General features: G+C 40.5%; 1 protein-coding gene across 1 annotated transcript in view; it reads right to left on the bottom strand.

Moving 5' to 3' along the window:
- Positions 1-17,286, bottom strand: part of znf236 (zinc finger protein 236) — a 57,508-nt gene that overhangs the window by 31,300 nt on the left and 8,922 nt on the right. The window contains exons 6-16 of the mRNA XM_083989411.1: positions 16,253-16,425; positions 10,741-10,863; positions 8,920-9,093; positions 7,983-8,160; positions 7,271-7,543; positions 6,207-6,410; positions 5,895-6,027; positions 3,897-4,157; positions 3,535-3,767; positions 2,870-2,971; positions 584-726 (exon numbers count right to left, since the gene is read on the bottom strand). Coding sequence (XP_083845537.1) covers positions 584-726; positions 2,870-2,971; positions 3,535-3,767; positions 3,897-4,157; positions 5,895-6,027; positions 6,207-6,410; positions 7,271-7,543; positions 7,983-8,160; positions 8,920-9,093; positions 10,741-10,863; positions 16,253-16,425 — 1,997 coding nt within the window. The remainder of the gene's footprint in view (positions 1-583; positions 727-2,869; positions 2,972-3,534; positions 3,768-3,896; positions 4,158-5,894; positions 6,028-6,206; positions 6,411-7,270; positions 7,544-7,982; positions 8,161-8,919; positions 9,094-10,740; positions 10,864-16,252; positions 16,426-17,286) is intronic.

Here is a 17,286-nt window from a genome sequence, read left to right as displayed (position 1 = left end):
TTGTTCTTTTTTTAAAAACATTTTTTAAAGCTATTTTGGGGGCATTTTTGTCTTTAATTGATATGAGAGAAAGACAGGAAAGTGGGGAGAGAGACTGGGGGAATGACACGCAATACAGATCATCACAGTTGGGAATCAAACCGGCGATAGCTTCATTAGGCATTGCCAACATAGGACATACTTTTAACCACCCCCCCTTGTTGTAGTTGTTTGAAACTGATTACATGAAAAAATAGAAAAAGCATGCACATCCCTACGTCTAAACGCCAGGTGCCGGACAACACAAGTAAATCGTAGGAAAAAGGAAAGTCCAGCTCCGGAGCAATAGATTATTGCTCTGGAGCTGTTGTTGGTGTGCAGACTTTCCTTGAAACTGATTACAACCACAAAAATTGAGACGATCAATCAAACGAAGAAATATTATTACCCGCCGTCCTACATAATTTGCTGACCATTTATCATGCAAATTCTTGGCATCAATTACCAAATTAAACCAACAAGTATATGAAATCTATACGTTTGCCTTCACTGTAATTACAAGAGGATGATCAATTCTAAATGGGAGGACAGAGCAGCCACTCACCACCTCAGCACTGGAAACATGGAGCAGATTGGGTGGGTGGTAGCTGGAGGACAAGGCCTGAGACTCCAGGGTGCTGGAATCTTGCAGCTGCTGAACGGTGGAGAACTGAGACTGATTGTAGCTTGAATCAGTGATGGTGAAGCCTGGGGGGGGGGGGGACCGACAGAGAATAATCAATCTCATGAGTTAATGATCACATTTAAAAATACAATATTGAATTTACACAGATGGGAATTTAACTTTCATCTGTAAAACCACTCATCAGATAGAGAGGAGGATTATCGGACAAAACAGCTAAAGTAGATCTACAGCTCAGCAGAAATGCAGTTCATGAGTCAATAAAGCACAGATTCCTGTCTCAGCAAGAATAATAATAAGAAACTGATTATCCAACTTCAACACAACACAGAACCTTGGCCACGGGAGGATCGTGTCTGCTGATTCAAACTGAATTACTGAACTTTGGGCAAAATCGTTCACGGCTACTATTGACTGCCAACAATAATTGCCGGCTGGTTATGAGACAATGGTCGTTAGACGATCAACAGTGCTGAATCTGTTATTGCAAAGAATATCTGTGTGCAAACTGTCTAAACTAGGAATGTAATGTGAGCATAATGGCTGTTGGAGGGTGCATATGCCACAAATAAATAGAAAGAGAGACAATGAGAAGACACTTTAGTGTGACTGCACTGTAACAACATGTGTGTCTATATAGTAAAGTCTTAGTGAGTCATTTGCAGCAGGGGATGTGACTGTTAAAGAAGCTAACTCTAGTGCTACACTTATCAGATCTAAACTGCTATCTGGGTAATTGTTGTTTTCATCTGCTTCTTCTCAAATGCATGAAAAGAAACACTTGTTTACTTGCTCTGTATTGTAGCAGCATGCAAAAAACATTAACTCGCTTTTTGATAAACAGGTACATATGATAATGGAGGTCAGAAAATGTTAATGCTTTGTTTAAAGCCCAATCAGATGTTTTAAATGTATTCTTTTGTGTCCAGAGTCTTTGTTTTCTGCTGTTTTCTGCTGGGGTAGCTGCATCCCTATCAAACAGGATTACAAAATAAGTAAAAAGAAAAACAAACCCTGTTCTATAATTGAGTTGATGCCTGATGCATTAAAAATGGTGTTGAAGAAAAGGGCCGAAAGCAGAATTGAGACCACACATGAGTTTTCTTTTGTGATTTTCAAGGTTTATAATGTTGTGGCATTGTGGCATTGCAGGTGCTCAGTATTCATACATTCTGTGACAGTTCAAGGATGACTAAATTTGCTGCAGACCCAGTTTGTGAATCTCAAACAAGCATGACATGTGCACCTGTGAACCTGGAGCTACAGCAATTTACCAATGAGACTCTCTGAGAGATGACTGTGGTGAGCAAACAGTGTCTTATAAATAACAAGAGTAGACAATACAGGCTTCCCCTTAAAAAGCCTCTAAGGATCAGTATCATAAACCTTTTGGACAACCGCATAATAATGCTTTTATCCATGATAGTAGTACACGGCCAGTTAAAATATAATTAGAGAGTCTTCTTGCCCAGAGGTCTGTACCCTTGAAAATTTGATGACACTCAAGGCCATATGGCCTCGTCCCTAAAGTGATGAAAGTCCAGGTCTGTTCTGCTGAGATAAAAAGGATACCGGGCCTCCTGAGGGAATGAAAGAGAGAGATCTGCCTCACAGATGTTTGCTGTCAGTTTGCTATGCTGCCTACAGCAGCCGCCCAAAATCCACGGTTCTGATAATATGGCATCCAGGCTGGCAACAACAGTCAGTTGGCACGATGGGAACATGGTGAGTTGGTTGGTGGGAGTAAAGAGGCAACCATATGTTTGAGAGCAGCACGCTGGCTTAAGAGCTACACAGTGGAGAGTGAAGAATGGAAACACACCGCTACAGGACACTCTATCAGACGGCACATGTCAAACCAAATTAACTGTTGTGTTTGCTATGGCAAAAGGTACACAATCTGTTTTTTTTCACACCAATTTGCAAGTGCACTATAGAGTTTAGCTGAGATATGGAAAGTTTATTCAATTACTAAGAGTTTTGTTTTGATGTTTTTGTCTTAAAGCTCATCTAAGGTGAGTTATGTATGTGTTTGCTTGACGCCAACACTTGCACGCAACATAATAAATTAACTTGAAACAGAATATGCCGAAGGGTTATCAGTTGAACTATAAATCAGTTGCTACAATTTATTTGTATGTAAATGCACGTTTTCCAGAGAGGGTACAGTTCATGTGTGTGTGTGTGTGTGTGTGTGTGTGTGTGTACCTTGCGTTAGAGCTTGCTGGTCAAAGGCAGGCTGAGGAAGTGATGGAGTCTCAAATTGGCTGATATTCTGAGGCAAAGCGTGTTGGGTAGTCACATAGGAGTCTGTCAACATAGAGAAAGAGATTCTATTGACCTGTCTCCTCCTTTGAATTTCAGCTCCGCTGGTCCTTTGAATGCACGGTCTATACTCTGTGTAAATGTCATCAAATATAAATGGCTGAGATCAAGACTATTGAATTTGAGCACAAAAACATGCATTTTGAAACAGAGGCAGTTTGATGTAGCAATAACATAAATCTCATTATGAAGAACAGAGCGTTTTGGTGGGAAACTGCTTCACAGAAAACTATTATTCTCCCTGAATTGGCTGTTTGTATCAGAAGTACATAGATATTTTCAGTGATTACAGGATAGACTGTAATCCATGAAGAGCTCCAGCATACGTAGCAAGGTTAGCCACATTTAGGTGAAATGACAACTGGTCCGCACAGAAGAGGCTGATCAAACCCTCCATAAGCTGAGAGATTTCTGTGATACTTCCTCAGAAAGTCAACAATTTGTATTTGCTCTGAATTTGACACTGCATATGAGAAATTTTCAAAATGTTAATAACGTGAAAGATTTAAATTGAAGTTATCCAGGTATTTTTTGAATACCACTCATACCTTCTCCTTGTACCAGTGGCTGATCGCTTAGCGGTGCCTCCAGTGTCACTTGTTGACCTCCATTCACAACCTCTGTCTGACCCAGTCCCAGCATGCTTTGCTGCTCTGCCGAGGTGACAGTTTGCTGCTGGAGGGAGTCGCTCTCTATTTCCACCTGCATATCGTGGGCCACAGGAACTGCTCCTAGTGGGTCCTCTGTTGGCTGGGGCTGCAGCTGCTGGGCCAGTTCATACCTGGTTTGGTACAAAAATTTGATGTAAACCACTGATGATACTCATTATAACGTGTTTTTGTATTTTTTGTCTGTTACTGTATTTTTTTAACTAAGCATTAACGGCCAGTCACACTAACGAAGCCCAAACCTGTGTGTCTTCATGTGCTTCCTGCAGTTGGGTGATGACTTGAAAGTCTTCTGACAGTAGGGGCACATGTAAGGTCGTAGGTCACTGTGGGTGGTCATGTGGCGTCGCAGGCTGCCGCTGGTGGTGAATGTTGTGTCGCACATCAGGCACTTGTATGCTTTTAGGCCTGAGTGTGTCCTGATGTGAGCTTTAAGCACTCCAGAGGAGGCAAAACCTCGACAGCACTGCACACACTTGTAAGGCCGTTCTCCTGTATGAGATCTGCAATGATAAAAGGAGTATTCAGTATTAATTACACTGCAGCAGGATAGGACTTAATAGATGAGAATATGAGTTTGCTGAGGGATGGTGTTGATGTTTTTAATTGAGGTAATTACATGTTATACAAATTTATTTCTATTGAAAAACTAATATATTCATGAGAACAAACAATATGAGCAAATTTCAATATTATCACCTTAGAAAAATGGAAAAGGTGTTGTGAGCTGTCATAATAATTTATGACTAGGCCAACTTGAATCAAACTTCCTGTGTTTAGTTGTTGTTGTTTTTATTTTTTATTTTTTAAGTTTTTGCTGTTTCCAGTTCCATCAATGAATCAAGTATCACTAGTTGCAGATATGGATCCGCTATCTGAGTTACGAGCCATTCATCTAAATCTGCAGACATGGAAGACAAATGGAAAGGAGGCAACCACCTAAAGGTGCTGCAGAGATGACAACACTATCATTTAGAATAACCTCTCAATATTGGAATGAAGACAAATGCTGGAAGTTTGTCATAATGAAAATGCTAGGGTTCAACAGAGATACTGTATATCAATTATGTGATAAGAGCATATGAATAAGCTGTTTTGAGGATTCTTGTTTAATGGGAAATTTGTTTTTTCTACTTTCAATACAATGCAGTGGCTTCTCTTCTCTCCACCTGCTACAATATACTACAATATGCTCTCCCTTCACCCTCTCCTGTGTCCCCCTCTCTGCCTCCTCATCTCCTGGCTGTCGATGAGCTCAAGTCTAAAGCTAAAGTAAATTTACCAAGCTGAGCCCTATTCTCTGTAGCTGTCTGACATGAGACTAAGTTTATAAGAACCATTTAGAAGAGATTTCTGGGATTTGCTGCTTTGCCCTCTAGAAGACTCCATCAATCTCCCAGCTGTAAAAGACAATCTATTTTCTGTAAAATGGTAAATGGTAAACTCTCTTCTTGTTGGGCAAAACTTTAGAGAAAGAATTTTGGTAGTGGAGCAAAGGCATCACCGAGATCAGCAGGGGTGGCGACTATGACTATACCCTGTAACAGTAATGTCACTCTGATACTTTAAAGGGATAGTTCAACATTTTGGCAAATTGGCCCATTGCCATAATCCCTATAGTTTTAGGAGTAGGTTCGTCACCTTTATTTGTCGGTGCAAGCTATTTTTAGAACGGCGGAGCAGAGCCGCGAGCTGCTCAGATCTACGCTACGGAGGCTAATGGGATTTCTTGGTTTCCCTCAGCAAACTCATGAAATACACATACCAACAACTCCAAAACGCTCTCGTGGAGAAGTTGTGAGCTGCACATTCACCACGCTATGAGATAATAACGGAACGTTACGAGATGGAGTTGTTTTCGAAGGCAAATGCTGAGACTGCTTTGCAGAAAAACTGCCCCCAACGGGAACGCACATGAGCGGTTTTGCATGAATTTACCTCGAAAACAACTCTGTCTCGTAACATTCTGTTATTATCTCTTTAAGTTAATACTAATTCTAGAAAAGACTGTGAACAAATTCAGTGTGGATAAATGGTTTGTCCAGCCTTCAAACTAAAATTGCTACAGTGCCTAATCTTTTTTGTTATATTTATAACAGAAACTGTCACAATTAACATGATGGATATTAAAGAAAGCTGTGAAATATCAGCAAACCAAGGGAAAACTATATATACAGTAATGGCCCTAAAATCATACAGCATTAGATTATGCAATATCCAGTGTTGTAAGAAAGCCTTACCTGACATGCTGTTTCAGGTGGCTTGATTTCTTATAGGCCTTACTACAGAACTGGCACTTATAAGGTCGGTCATTGCCCACCACCTCCAGGTACTGCTGGAAAGCCAGACGAGGGTTCTGCGATGGGATGAGGCCTGGTAAACAACACAGCAGCAAGTGAATGACACATTTCATGTTGTGCAGAAAACTCAACACACATGAAGCACACAAAGACAGATTAGCAAGACAGTAAGTGAACAATTCAACGACAGAAAGTGCATGTACATTTACTATCTGGAAAAGTACCCATGAGCCTGTCGACATGTGCTCTTACCAAAGTCAGTGATGAGAATGGGCTCCTGCAGCGGGATATCAGGCAGAGGTAGGTTACTCTTTGACACTTTGGCTTTGTTGGCTTTCCGTGGAAATTTGTGCTTCTTCTGCTGCAGGCTTTTGAAGTGAGAAGCGATGTGTGTTTTCCTGTGGCCTGACGTACGAAAGATCTTGTCACAGTGAGGGCAGGGAAACGGACGCTGACCTGGGGAAAGCGGGGAAAAACAGCACTTTTGGAGAATTAGTATTTAGAGAATTCGACTGATTCTGATTTGTGTGCTTGGCTACACACATCAAAAGATAATAGAATCATCATCAAGTGTTACTATCCCTAAGCCAATCTAAGCAAATAATATGAAAACCACACATAAACCAAAAATGTAAACTCTTACAATTTTATTCAATATTTGGCTACAAAAGGTTACAAAGCCTTTTAGTTACCAGGAGACAATAAATATTTCTACAGCACAAGGAAAAATGACAAAGATATGGAACTGCATAAGCACAATGCCTTAGTGAGAAATACAGCTAACAACATTTTTATCAAAGCCCTTAGCTTAGAGCTAACACATTATTAATCACCTAACATAGACAGTGCTATCACATAGCATTTAGAAGGACAAAAACTAATGCACATGATAATCAAACTGTTACAGTTTTGTTTCTTCACACCAATACTGACATGTCATGTCCAGGGGGAAGATACTTTAAGGTAGAATCTCTACGAAGAGGTAAATACAGAATGACTGCAAGCACATGGACGCAAAGGACGCTTCTAGCCGAAGCAGCAACGATATATTTACAAAGGTCCAGCTTTTGTAATTCGTTGCATAATTTATAATATATAACAAAGCGCTGCTAGAAGCTGCTAGGAAAATGAAAACATTAGGTTGAAAGCTCAAGTATTTCTCGTTTAAGTTATGCAAATTAATTTCATGTGGGCATAACGGTTGTACGATGTGACAAGTGCAAATAGGGCCGGTAAAGTGAAAAAAGTGCGTTCAAGTATTCATTTTTATTTTGGTTTTAAGTGTAACCCTTTCATGAAATGGACCTGCTTCTCACCTGTATGCAGTCGCATGTGTACCTTCATGCTGCCAGAAGTGGAGAAGCACTTCAGACAGCACTGACACTCAAAGGCCTTGATACCCGTGTGCGTTTTCATATGTGCAGTGAGGGTACTCTTGACAGCAAAAGCTCTGAAGCATTGTTTGCACTTGAAAGGCTTCTCGTGGGTGTGGATGCGAATGTGGCGAACAAGGTCGCTTGGCTTCTTGAACTCCTTGGAGCAGTATGGGCAGCCATGCCAGCGAACACCGTTCTCTTCCCTGATGGAGCCTGGGAGAAAAGCAAAAGTAAAGCAGCCGTCTGTTGTTTGTGAAAGAGGAACAGTGCTGCAGCTCAAAACTGTTTTCATTTGTCTTCTTTGTAATCAACTGATAAAAAAAATAGATACATTTGCTTTTATAATTTAAAGAGCCGGCGGTAAACAACAGCATTAATCTATGATTATGTGAATGCAGATAAGACAGGAAACAATTTCATGTATTTTCAATCTGCAAATGTTAAGTAATTTCCCAAGTTCATATCCTAAACTCATTAAACACAAATGTTTTTGTTGATTCACGATTAGATTTACCGTGTAATCATTTTATAACATAATTTACTGCCAAGAGGAGATAAGTAAATATAATCATCACTAAGTTTATAGCTGGTTCAACTTCAAAACTAATTCAGGAGGAGTCGAAAACTCAACTTACAGCATCCATCCCCCTACCTGGCATTTGTATGGGTTTCTTGAAAATACTCCTTTTCTTCTCCCTGACTGGTTTGTCTGGTCCTTGTACTTTCTTGCTTTCGACAGTGGCACCCTCCGTGGTCTGGTTCTGTGATTCTCTGGCTGTGGCGTCACCCTGTGGCTGGACCACGCTCAGCCCACTGTTCTCCAGAGCTTGCTGCAGAGATAACATCGAACAACATCTGCTCACAGCTCCATGACATTTAACTTAAAACTGCCTGCACAATCACCTAGAGTTATGGAAATCATTTTAAAAAATAAAATAAAAAATATACTTAATCAGGTTGTTAATTGTGATTGTTATAGACTCAACAAAAGAAGGTATTGTATTTTTCTGAGTAAATACTGAGAATAAAGACGGCTCCACAACCAAAGCTCATTTGTAGGAGCTCTGGTTAATGCTCCTGCAGTGCTCAACCATGAAGCTTCCTGGTGCAAAGTCATTATCATACTGCCTCGTTTCACTGGGATGGAAAAATCCTGCCATTCAGTCACCAAAGGGAAGCAGGTTGACAGTGCATATAATTTAGTTTCACACAAACCTCATTTCAGGGACATTTTAGCAACATTATGGATTTTTTTCCTCCTCATCACTTTCTCTGTGTTTTAATCCATTCCCACTGTGCATCCCATTGTCATCTATATATGTTTTCTTGTGTATTTGGTACCACTGACAGTACTGTTCTGTTTAACTGCAAGTATCCCTCACAGACAGAAATGCAAGGAACATTTTCCAAATGCAGAGTTTTTATCCATCCTCGTAGACTGGAGCTGGATTATACTGGCTTGGTCTGAGGCATGCGTTCCCACTCAGCAGGGTCCTGAATACTACTGGGTTTTGTTCTGATTGTCTAACATATTTACTTTGTATGTGTGTGTGTGTGTGTGTGTGTGTGTGTGAATGCCGCTCGCTCACCTGCAAGATGTCCTGGTTGATGGCAGTTTCCATGGTGATGGCTGGCTCCGGAGGTTGGGGCTGGGCTGTCTCCTCGCTGACCTGTTCAGACAGCTCTAGAAGTTGCTGGATGACATCTGTCACCCCCTCACCGCCCTCTGACCCTCCAGGACCCTGACCTGTCGCCTCTGCCTCCTATGGGAGAAGAGGAGGGGGTCCGGGTGGGGTGGGGTGGGGGTAGAGGATGGGAAAAACAGAAGAAGAGGTCCAATGTAACAACTGGCCAGGACAGGCCATAATCTAAAAGCTGATTCATTTTTTTATTAGGAATTCTGTGGAGCAGAAAATTAGCAAAGCATTAGGTTTAATTGAACCAAATGTTAATTGGTGTCTGCGTATGTCTGAATCATTGACTGATACATCATGCACCGAGATTGACATTAATGACATACTATATACAGACTGGGGTTATATTTACATATACTGTATAGTTTAGTGCTCATGTGTACATTCTTCTGATTCTGCTCCATGTTGACATATTGTATCACGTAGTTTCTGCAAATCTGTCGCCTGCTACACTCTCGACCTCTCTTATCAACAGAGTGCTTCTGTCCAGAGGGGGAGTCTGGGTGTTTTTGTTTTTGTTTTTGTCGACTGTTGTGTGTGAAGATCAGTGGTTTCAGAAACGCTCAGACCTACAATCCTGAACCATCCTGTCAGTCAAAGTCTCTGAGATCATTTTTTTCACATTCTGATGTTTGATATGAACATCCTGACAGGTATCCGAATGATTTTATCCACTGATGCCTCATGATTGGCTAATGGGATAATTGCATGAATGACATATAGCTGGTTTCTAATAAAGTTCTCAGCAAGTGTATGTGAAAGGTGGCATTCAAACATCACTCAACCACAAATAATAATTGATCACCCAATTATTACCAGATAAAAACTGACACATTAATACCATTGTTGTAGACAGGGGAGACCATCACTGAGATGACTGACAGGCTCTACTCTGCACTTCAGATTCCTTGCCAGGCCAAGTTTGGCAGGATATCTGCTTGATTGGTTTAAGGCAGGAGGAGGAGAGTGCAGCTCTTTCAGTGGAAATGAGCTGAAGAGTTTAAAATATTTGGCAATGAGGCATGATGAAACGCCAATAAAACAAAAATAACCAGCACTGTTATCTATTTACCATTTAAGAGACAGAAGAAAAGCAGCAAAAAAAGAAAAGAAAGTGCTGAGGGAAAACACAGGCACTAATTATACTGTGGCTGTGAGATGAAAGCTCCCAACTATCTTCACAATAGACTTGTTTGAAGCAACAGCAGCAATAAATCAATTATTTAACAAGGGAATGCCTTGTTTTTCTGCTGTTGGAAAAAAAAACATTGTTACCTTGTTTCTCAGTGCCTGTCACATTTCCATTGAAAAGAAAATTAAAAAGTACCAATTCTCATTCTCAGACTAACCTGAGTCATAGTGACACGGGAGAAAGAAATGACTGGAAAATTAGATCATAAAACTGTCTGACATGAAAAATTAAGTAATCTAAGTTAAACTTATACCCAAGTAATCTTTTCAATATGGCTGTTCGCCACTGGCATTGCTTGAGAAGCTTAATCTCTCGCTCTGATTGGAAACAGAGCTGCTGACTTCAGGACTCACATAAATCATAACTAACTTTGTGGCAGGAACTCTAGTATATCGCATTATTCAACAGAGAGGAGTGATTGGATTAACTCGAGTGTGTTCAGAGTGGATGAACGGGTGAGAAAGGTCGGCAAACTTTTTTTGTTTGTGTTTGTTTGTTTTGTGTTCTACGTGCTGCTCTCTTACCGGAGTGCTGGACGGGACCTCAATCACAGAGATGTGCATCTTGCTGATGTGGGCGTTCAGACTGCCCAGCTTCTTAAATACACAGCTGCAGTCCATGCATGGGAACAGTGGTACGCCTTGGGTCTATAACAGAGGATTCAAAATAAAATTTAATAAAATTAAAAATAAAAAACAGGACATTATTCATGTTTGATATAGAAGCCCCATAGAGTTATATTAATCTTAGAACATCGTGAAAATCAGAGAGAGAGATGTATTTAGATACCATCTCCAGCTGACACACTCCCAAAAATGATGTCTGGGTATTCAACTGTTAATCCATCAGGACAGAAATGCAGAGCCATGCCCAATTCAGTTGATAGATCTCAGCTGATGTTCCTGCTTTGCCCACTAAAGATAATTATTTATTTACAAAGCCTGGGAGACTGCAGGCTAAGTACTGCCAATTACAAATGCCTGTTTATGGATCTCCATTTGATGTAGTGACCAGCTGAGATTCTCATATGTTACCTTAAAGACAGGAGGATACTGTATTTGTCTGAACTCAAGACATAATGCAAGGTTGTAGGTGTTGGCATAAAGGTAGTTTAATCAATGTAGACATTTATACATTTGTCTTTTTCCTGGTCCTTTGTTTATCAATATAAAAAACAACAACAGACTGCTGGTATTTACAATGCTCTAACTGGAAATACTCAAAGGTGTGGGCTTTCATTTACATGTAAATAAATGAGAACTCACACCTCTTATTGAGTCAGTTATCACTATCTGTAAATAGGAATAATGAACTGTTCTCCTGTGAATAACACCACCTGCTAGCTTCTAATTTCTTCTATTATGATATTAAAAAATGCAGGTCACCATGCACTAATAATATATGCTATCCCTGTTTAGTTGTATTTGCTTCTAACATAATACGTCAGTAGTAAGCGTCTGTATAGTCACGACCACTGAATATGAATCAGGAAGGAAGCAGTGTTGATGTCTGGATGGAAAACACAGTGCAGTTTGTTGAATTTGCCTGAGGGGAGCTTGGGGGAAGCTAATGTCCAGAGCAGATACGGGGACATTTGATTGGATTTGGCAGATTTTTGGAGTTTCAATCTCCCTGTAGGGATGCTACAATCTGAGCAGGTATGAGTAAGATGCAGAAAAATAGCTGGAAAACTGAACCCCTGACAAGACATTCATAACTGAATGACAGTAAGTGGTGGGTGGACGACAAAGTTTTAAATGATGCTACTAAAAAAACAGTGAAAAACATTTTTGAAAGTCAAACAAATCCACAAGAAAGAATATGACAGAGTGTGGCACTAAAAACAAAACACAAGCATCGGGGAGGCTGATTGCTTTTTCCATGCAGGACCAAACACAGGGGAGGATCAGCATCAGTGAACAGGGACTATTGACGGGAGGTGAAGAGAGTCTGGAGATGGCTGAACACCAGGGCCACCATAAAGCAATGTTTTCCAACCTTGGGGTCGGGACCCCACGTGGGGTCGCCTGAAATTCAAAAGGGGTTGCCTGAAATGTCTAGTAATTGATTTAAAAAAATTACTGGAAAAAAAAATAAAAATGTCATGATTAAAAACACCACACACAACCTTAAGCAGCTGTATTCTATACTTTCACTTTCTCGAATATAAATCGAGCTGAAATAAAATGCAGCATATAAAAATATCTGAGCTGGCACATCTTGATTGAAGGCCATGATCACGTTACTGCGGGGTCGTTGGGAACCACTAACATAAAGGGCTAATCTGGAGTGTTTTTGTGAGAGTGTAAGGCCATAAGAAAGAGTTGCAGCCAGGTGTTCTTAGTGTCAAGATGATGGCTATATGGCAGCTGAGTTCAGGGCAAGAGTGCATACATGGGAAAAGATGAATGGACACAGGAGGAGTACCTACAAGCGTTCACTGTGGTGGTAATCATGATGTGAGTGTAAAGGACGGTGAAAGATTTCACACGAGGCGGCAGTGAAGATGGTGAAGGCAGAGATGTTAACAGTGAAGAAAAGAAATGTGGAGAAATGGAGGGGATGGCAGAAATCTTGAATATAGATAGGTAGGAAGGAGATTTTTAAATGTCATGCTCTGATGCCATTAATTCTGTGAGTGAGGTTTAAATATATTTAGTAGTTGATGTAGCAAAGAGGATTTGGGGATAAAGGATTTTTAAAAAGTCAGATTTTCTTTCAGGAAAGTGAAGGCAGCAGGGAAGCAGCAGGGAAGAAGAAAGGTGGTTAGGCTAGGGAAAAGTGAGTTTTTGTTTTTTTTGTTTTTGTTTAATATGGAAACTAACAACCCAGGCCCAGAGTTACTGTTAGCTGGCATAAAATAGTAAGTAGAAAATGGAGGTGTGATTCCTTAGGCCAGTGATTCTCAAAGTGGTAGAGAATAGCTATATTACAGGTGGGGGGCGCCGGTGTTTCTCTGGTGCTTGTTCACTGGCCCATCTGATTTCACGTTTGCCTACTGGCAAAAACGGAAACGAGCCGGTTAGAAATTAAGAGATGAGAAGCGTAGAGAATATATATATCCGAAAGACTTTGTCCCGTGAACGAGGGAGGATTGGATGGTGGCACAGGTTGGATGGATGGATGGATGGATGGATGGATGGATGGATGGATGGATGGATGGATGGATGGATGGATGGATGGATGGATGGATGGATGGATGGATGGATGGATGGATGGATGGATGGATGGATGGATTGGATAGATGATAATGGAATTATGACCTGACCTAATATTACCCCCCCTCCGCCAGGTTGGGGCTTGAAAATTCTCCCTTGGAATGACCGAAAAAGTTTGAGAACCACTGCCTTAGGCCAAATCCAAATTATAATCTAAAAGCACAAATTGCATAAGGTCAAGCACAAATTCAATATTTCATTTTGTGGTGCTGCTCTCTGCTATACTCATCTGAGCCACAGCTGTGCGTAGTGGCACTGGCTTCATATACAATTCAGATAGTTTATAAAAGAAACATATAATTCTGTAATGAAAATAACCAAAGCCCAGTGTTTGATTTACTTTCTTATTTGTGTTTTAGATGCCATTCATACACAAACAGTGTAATGGTCTCAACATGCCAACACCCCACATGACCCAAAACTATGAGCTTTTTACTCCCTTTGCTCCTCGGTACGCATCTGCCCATGAAAACTATTGCAAATAATGCCTGAACATGATTTATTCATAACGTCAGTCAATCATAAGGACAAACTCCATCCGGAACAGGAAAGCTGCTGAAGAACACTTGCGAAAATTAGATGCATTATTCAAATTATTCAGCTGTTTGGCTTTTCAGAGGTAATTCAATCATCTGGCCCCATCACAGGCTTTTAGCAGGGGACACACAATCATGTTAGTAAGTGAGGGGAAAAAAAGATGTACATACTTCAATTTGTTCAAACCTATTTTGTTAAAAAAGACAAAGAGAAAGTGTGAGGAAAAAGTGAACTCAGCGCCTGGCTGCCATTTGACCCAATGAACCACTCAAAAAAAATTATCATGTAACATTTTACATTGATGTATTTTCTGTGTAAAGAGGAATACCATCAATCAAATATGTACTCAGATTCAGTCAATTCTGAGAGAAACACCATTAAAAAGGTGCAGATACACTTGTACAATGGCACCAGTTTCCTCACTTTCTTTTTCAAATGTATCACTGAATCATCAGCTTTAAAGTCATTTTTATTACATCTGCTCAGATAACTATAAAGTAATTGCAAACTTTTATTACAACCCATTCTCAGAGACAGTTATGGTCTGCAATTATAGATTTCAGCTACATCAGAGTAGACGCTGCAGACTCTATAGGCCGTCTCTCAGACTGTACTTCGGAACAGCGATGCCTTGGCTGACAAAACTAACAAGCTTATGTACAGAGGGCACATTATAAATCATGTTTATAATACAGAGAGTTAGAGAGTTCACAATAACATTGGCAATCACGATTAAGTAGACAGTATGACTCAGACTGATGGGGGTGTCATTAGTTTTGCAGAGGTTGTTGTGACCCAATTATTAATATAATTTAGGAAAACAGGGGCTTATCCCACCACTATTAATCCACCCATTAACATGCTTTGTTAACAAACCCTGCAAATGGACATCGAGACACAAGGGAATTCATTATCTATGAACGAGAACACGCAGGTACCGACGTGGGAGGACTTTGATGTGCACAATTCTTCGGACCTTTCCACCACAGTTTGGGACTAAGAGGAAGTGATCTCGGTGACAGAGCGCCATTAGAGACCAAAGTCCAGGCTAAATTAGGATGGATCAATGAGAAGGCCTCTTTAAAATTGGCCGCTGTGAAGTGCTTACAAAGACGGAAAACCAAATGAGGAACAAAGAGCGGCAATTTCGCCCCCGATTCCTATTCCAACAGACAAACAATATGGCACGGTGTCCTTCTGCATTCAGTGTAACAAGCTGTGAGCAAGGCGGTTGGCAATTTAGTCTGAGAGTGAGGGAGGTGCACAGAAAGAGACCACAGTGACCAGCACCGAACCAGAATAAAAATAAATTGATAGAGAAACACCCAGAGCTGATAAAATACATAGTAAATCTCAAATCAATCAAGTTACACTAGAATCTGTTTAACTGTAGAGTCACAAAGCGAACAGTTTGAAGCACTGTATCTTATAAGATGATCACTTTACAGTTTTTACATCTTAAATCTTTATCTGTAAAAAGTAACTCATAACTAAAGCTTTTTACTTCAATGTAGACAAGTAAAAAGTAGTCAGTCACTAGTCATTGGACTAGGAATATAAATTAACATAGAACAGAGTTACTCAAGTGAGGAGACCACATAAATTGTGCAGTACTTGGGTCACTGCCATTGAAAATCTCACTAAAGTGGAGGAGTCTGTTTGATTTTCCAACAACTGTTCATCACATATTACGGCATGTCACACAGTATTTGTCCAAGTAAAAAAAGTTAGAGTGACCAAACCAGTCAAACTTGAATTATCGTCATTTGAGAGCCCTCATTTACAAATCACTCCCCACGTACACAAGCAATGATACCAAGGATAGCAAGAGTATAATCTGCCCTGAGCTCAAGTACCCAAAATAAATGACAAAATCAATTCCCATTCATTTTGCATTCTCATAGAGGAACATTGGCTCTTCTATTTAACAAACAGACACATATATTAATACAATTTTGAGTGTGAGATGTAACGGGTCATCCTGCCCCCTCTGTCTTTCACAGATAATAAAAGCTGCAGGAATTGAAAGAACCGAATCAGGATTTAACACAGAATGAAATGAAAGAAATCACTAAGATGTATTTCTAGTTGTTGCTTCAGCTCTCGGAGGATTTAAATAGAGATGGATCTGTTGTACTGGGGATGGGAAGTGTCTGACATGAACTTTGAGAACTTCTTTGAGACACTTCTTCACTTCCTGCCAACTGCCTGTTTGATTTTGGTAGCCAGTTATCACATCACACAGAGATTAGCATTTGAACCTGCAGCACTGTGCTCTTACCTCAGAATGAACTCTCTGTACGTGGGAGTGCAGGTTCCCCTTCTGGGAGAAGGACGCCGGGCAGAATATGCAGAGGTGAGGTTTCTCTCCGGTGTGTCTCACCATATGAGTCTGCAGCACCACCTTCTGGTTGAAAGCCTTGCCGCAATGTGTGCACTTGTAGGGCCTCTCACCTGGAGGGAAGGGCAAAGTTCGGTCAACAGGAGCCCTCACTTCAAAATTAAATTAATACACAGATGGGGCTTCTTCAACATTTCAGACTGGTTACAGCAGTGGATTAGGACATCATATGCTCTTTTTCAAGATTCAAGATGAAAGATTTACTTCAAATGTTCATATTTTGCTTAGATTATGCTGTTTTCTTCCCAGTTTCAAATCAGTTTTAAATCAATTTTATGATGGTTGTGTCCATCTACTTATGCCACCGAACAGACCCATTACAATATCAATGTGACTGTATGCAAATTTGTTACCATGGCACCAACATGTGGCTTCTAGTATTATTTCAGGCCTCAATAAATACAACTCAAATACAATCTTATCTACTCCACTGCGAGTCAGAGAGAGAGAGTGCATATTGTGTGTATGTGTGCGTGAGTGTGTTTGTGTCTCTTCTCCCTAAGTGACTCCTCACCTCATCAGCTTAAGGGCTGGTTGAGATTTCAAGCACAGAGGAACCAACTCCATCCACCATTACTCATACAGCCAGCCAGCAGAGCAAACAAATTAACATGTGGATGATGTAGAAACAACATGTGGGTGGGAGCTGCTGGCTACATTTACCTGAACTTAGGCAGCTGAACGACCACAGAGAAACACAAGAATATTAGAATTTAAGCAGCATATTGCAATTCTACCCACACAACATCTCTGCGTGACAGCTAAGTGATGAATCGAGCTGAAACGGAGAGAAATGGAGCGTAAACACAGCATTCCACTCAGGGATCGGTGGGCTTATAGTGTGGAGTCAGATAATCGAGGGAAAACTTCATCAGGAAAGAAAAACAGTTCGGTTCAGAAGAACAAATATGAGA

The sequence above is a fragment of the Trachurus trachurus genome (assembly GCF_905171665.1).
Source record: "Trachurus trachurus genome assembly, chromosome: 16".
In the NCBI taxonomy this organism is placed as follows: domain Eukaryota; kingdom Metazoa; phylum Chordata; class Actinopteri; order Carangiformes; family Carangidae; genus Trachurus; species Trachurus trachurus.
Note: the sequence above shows the minus strand (reverse complement) of the source record. Positions and strands in the feature narration are given on the sequence as shown.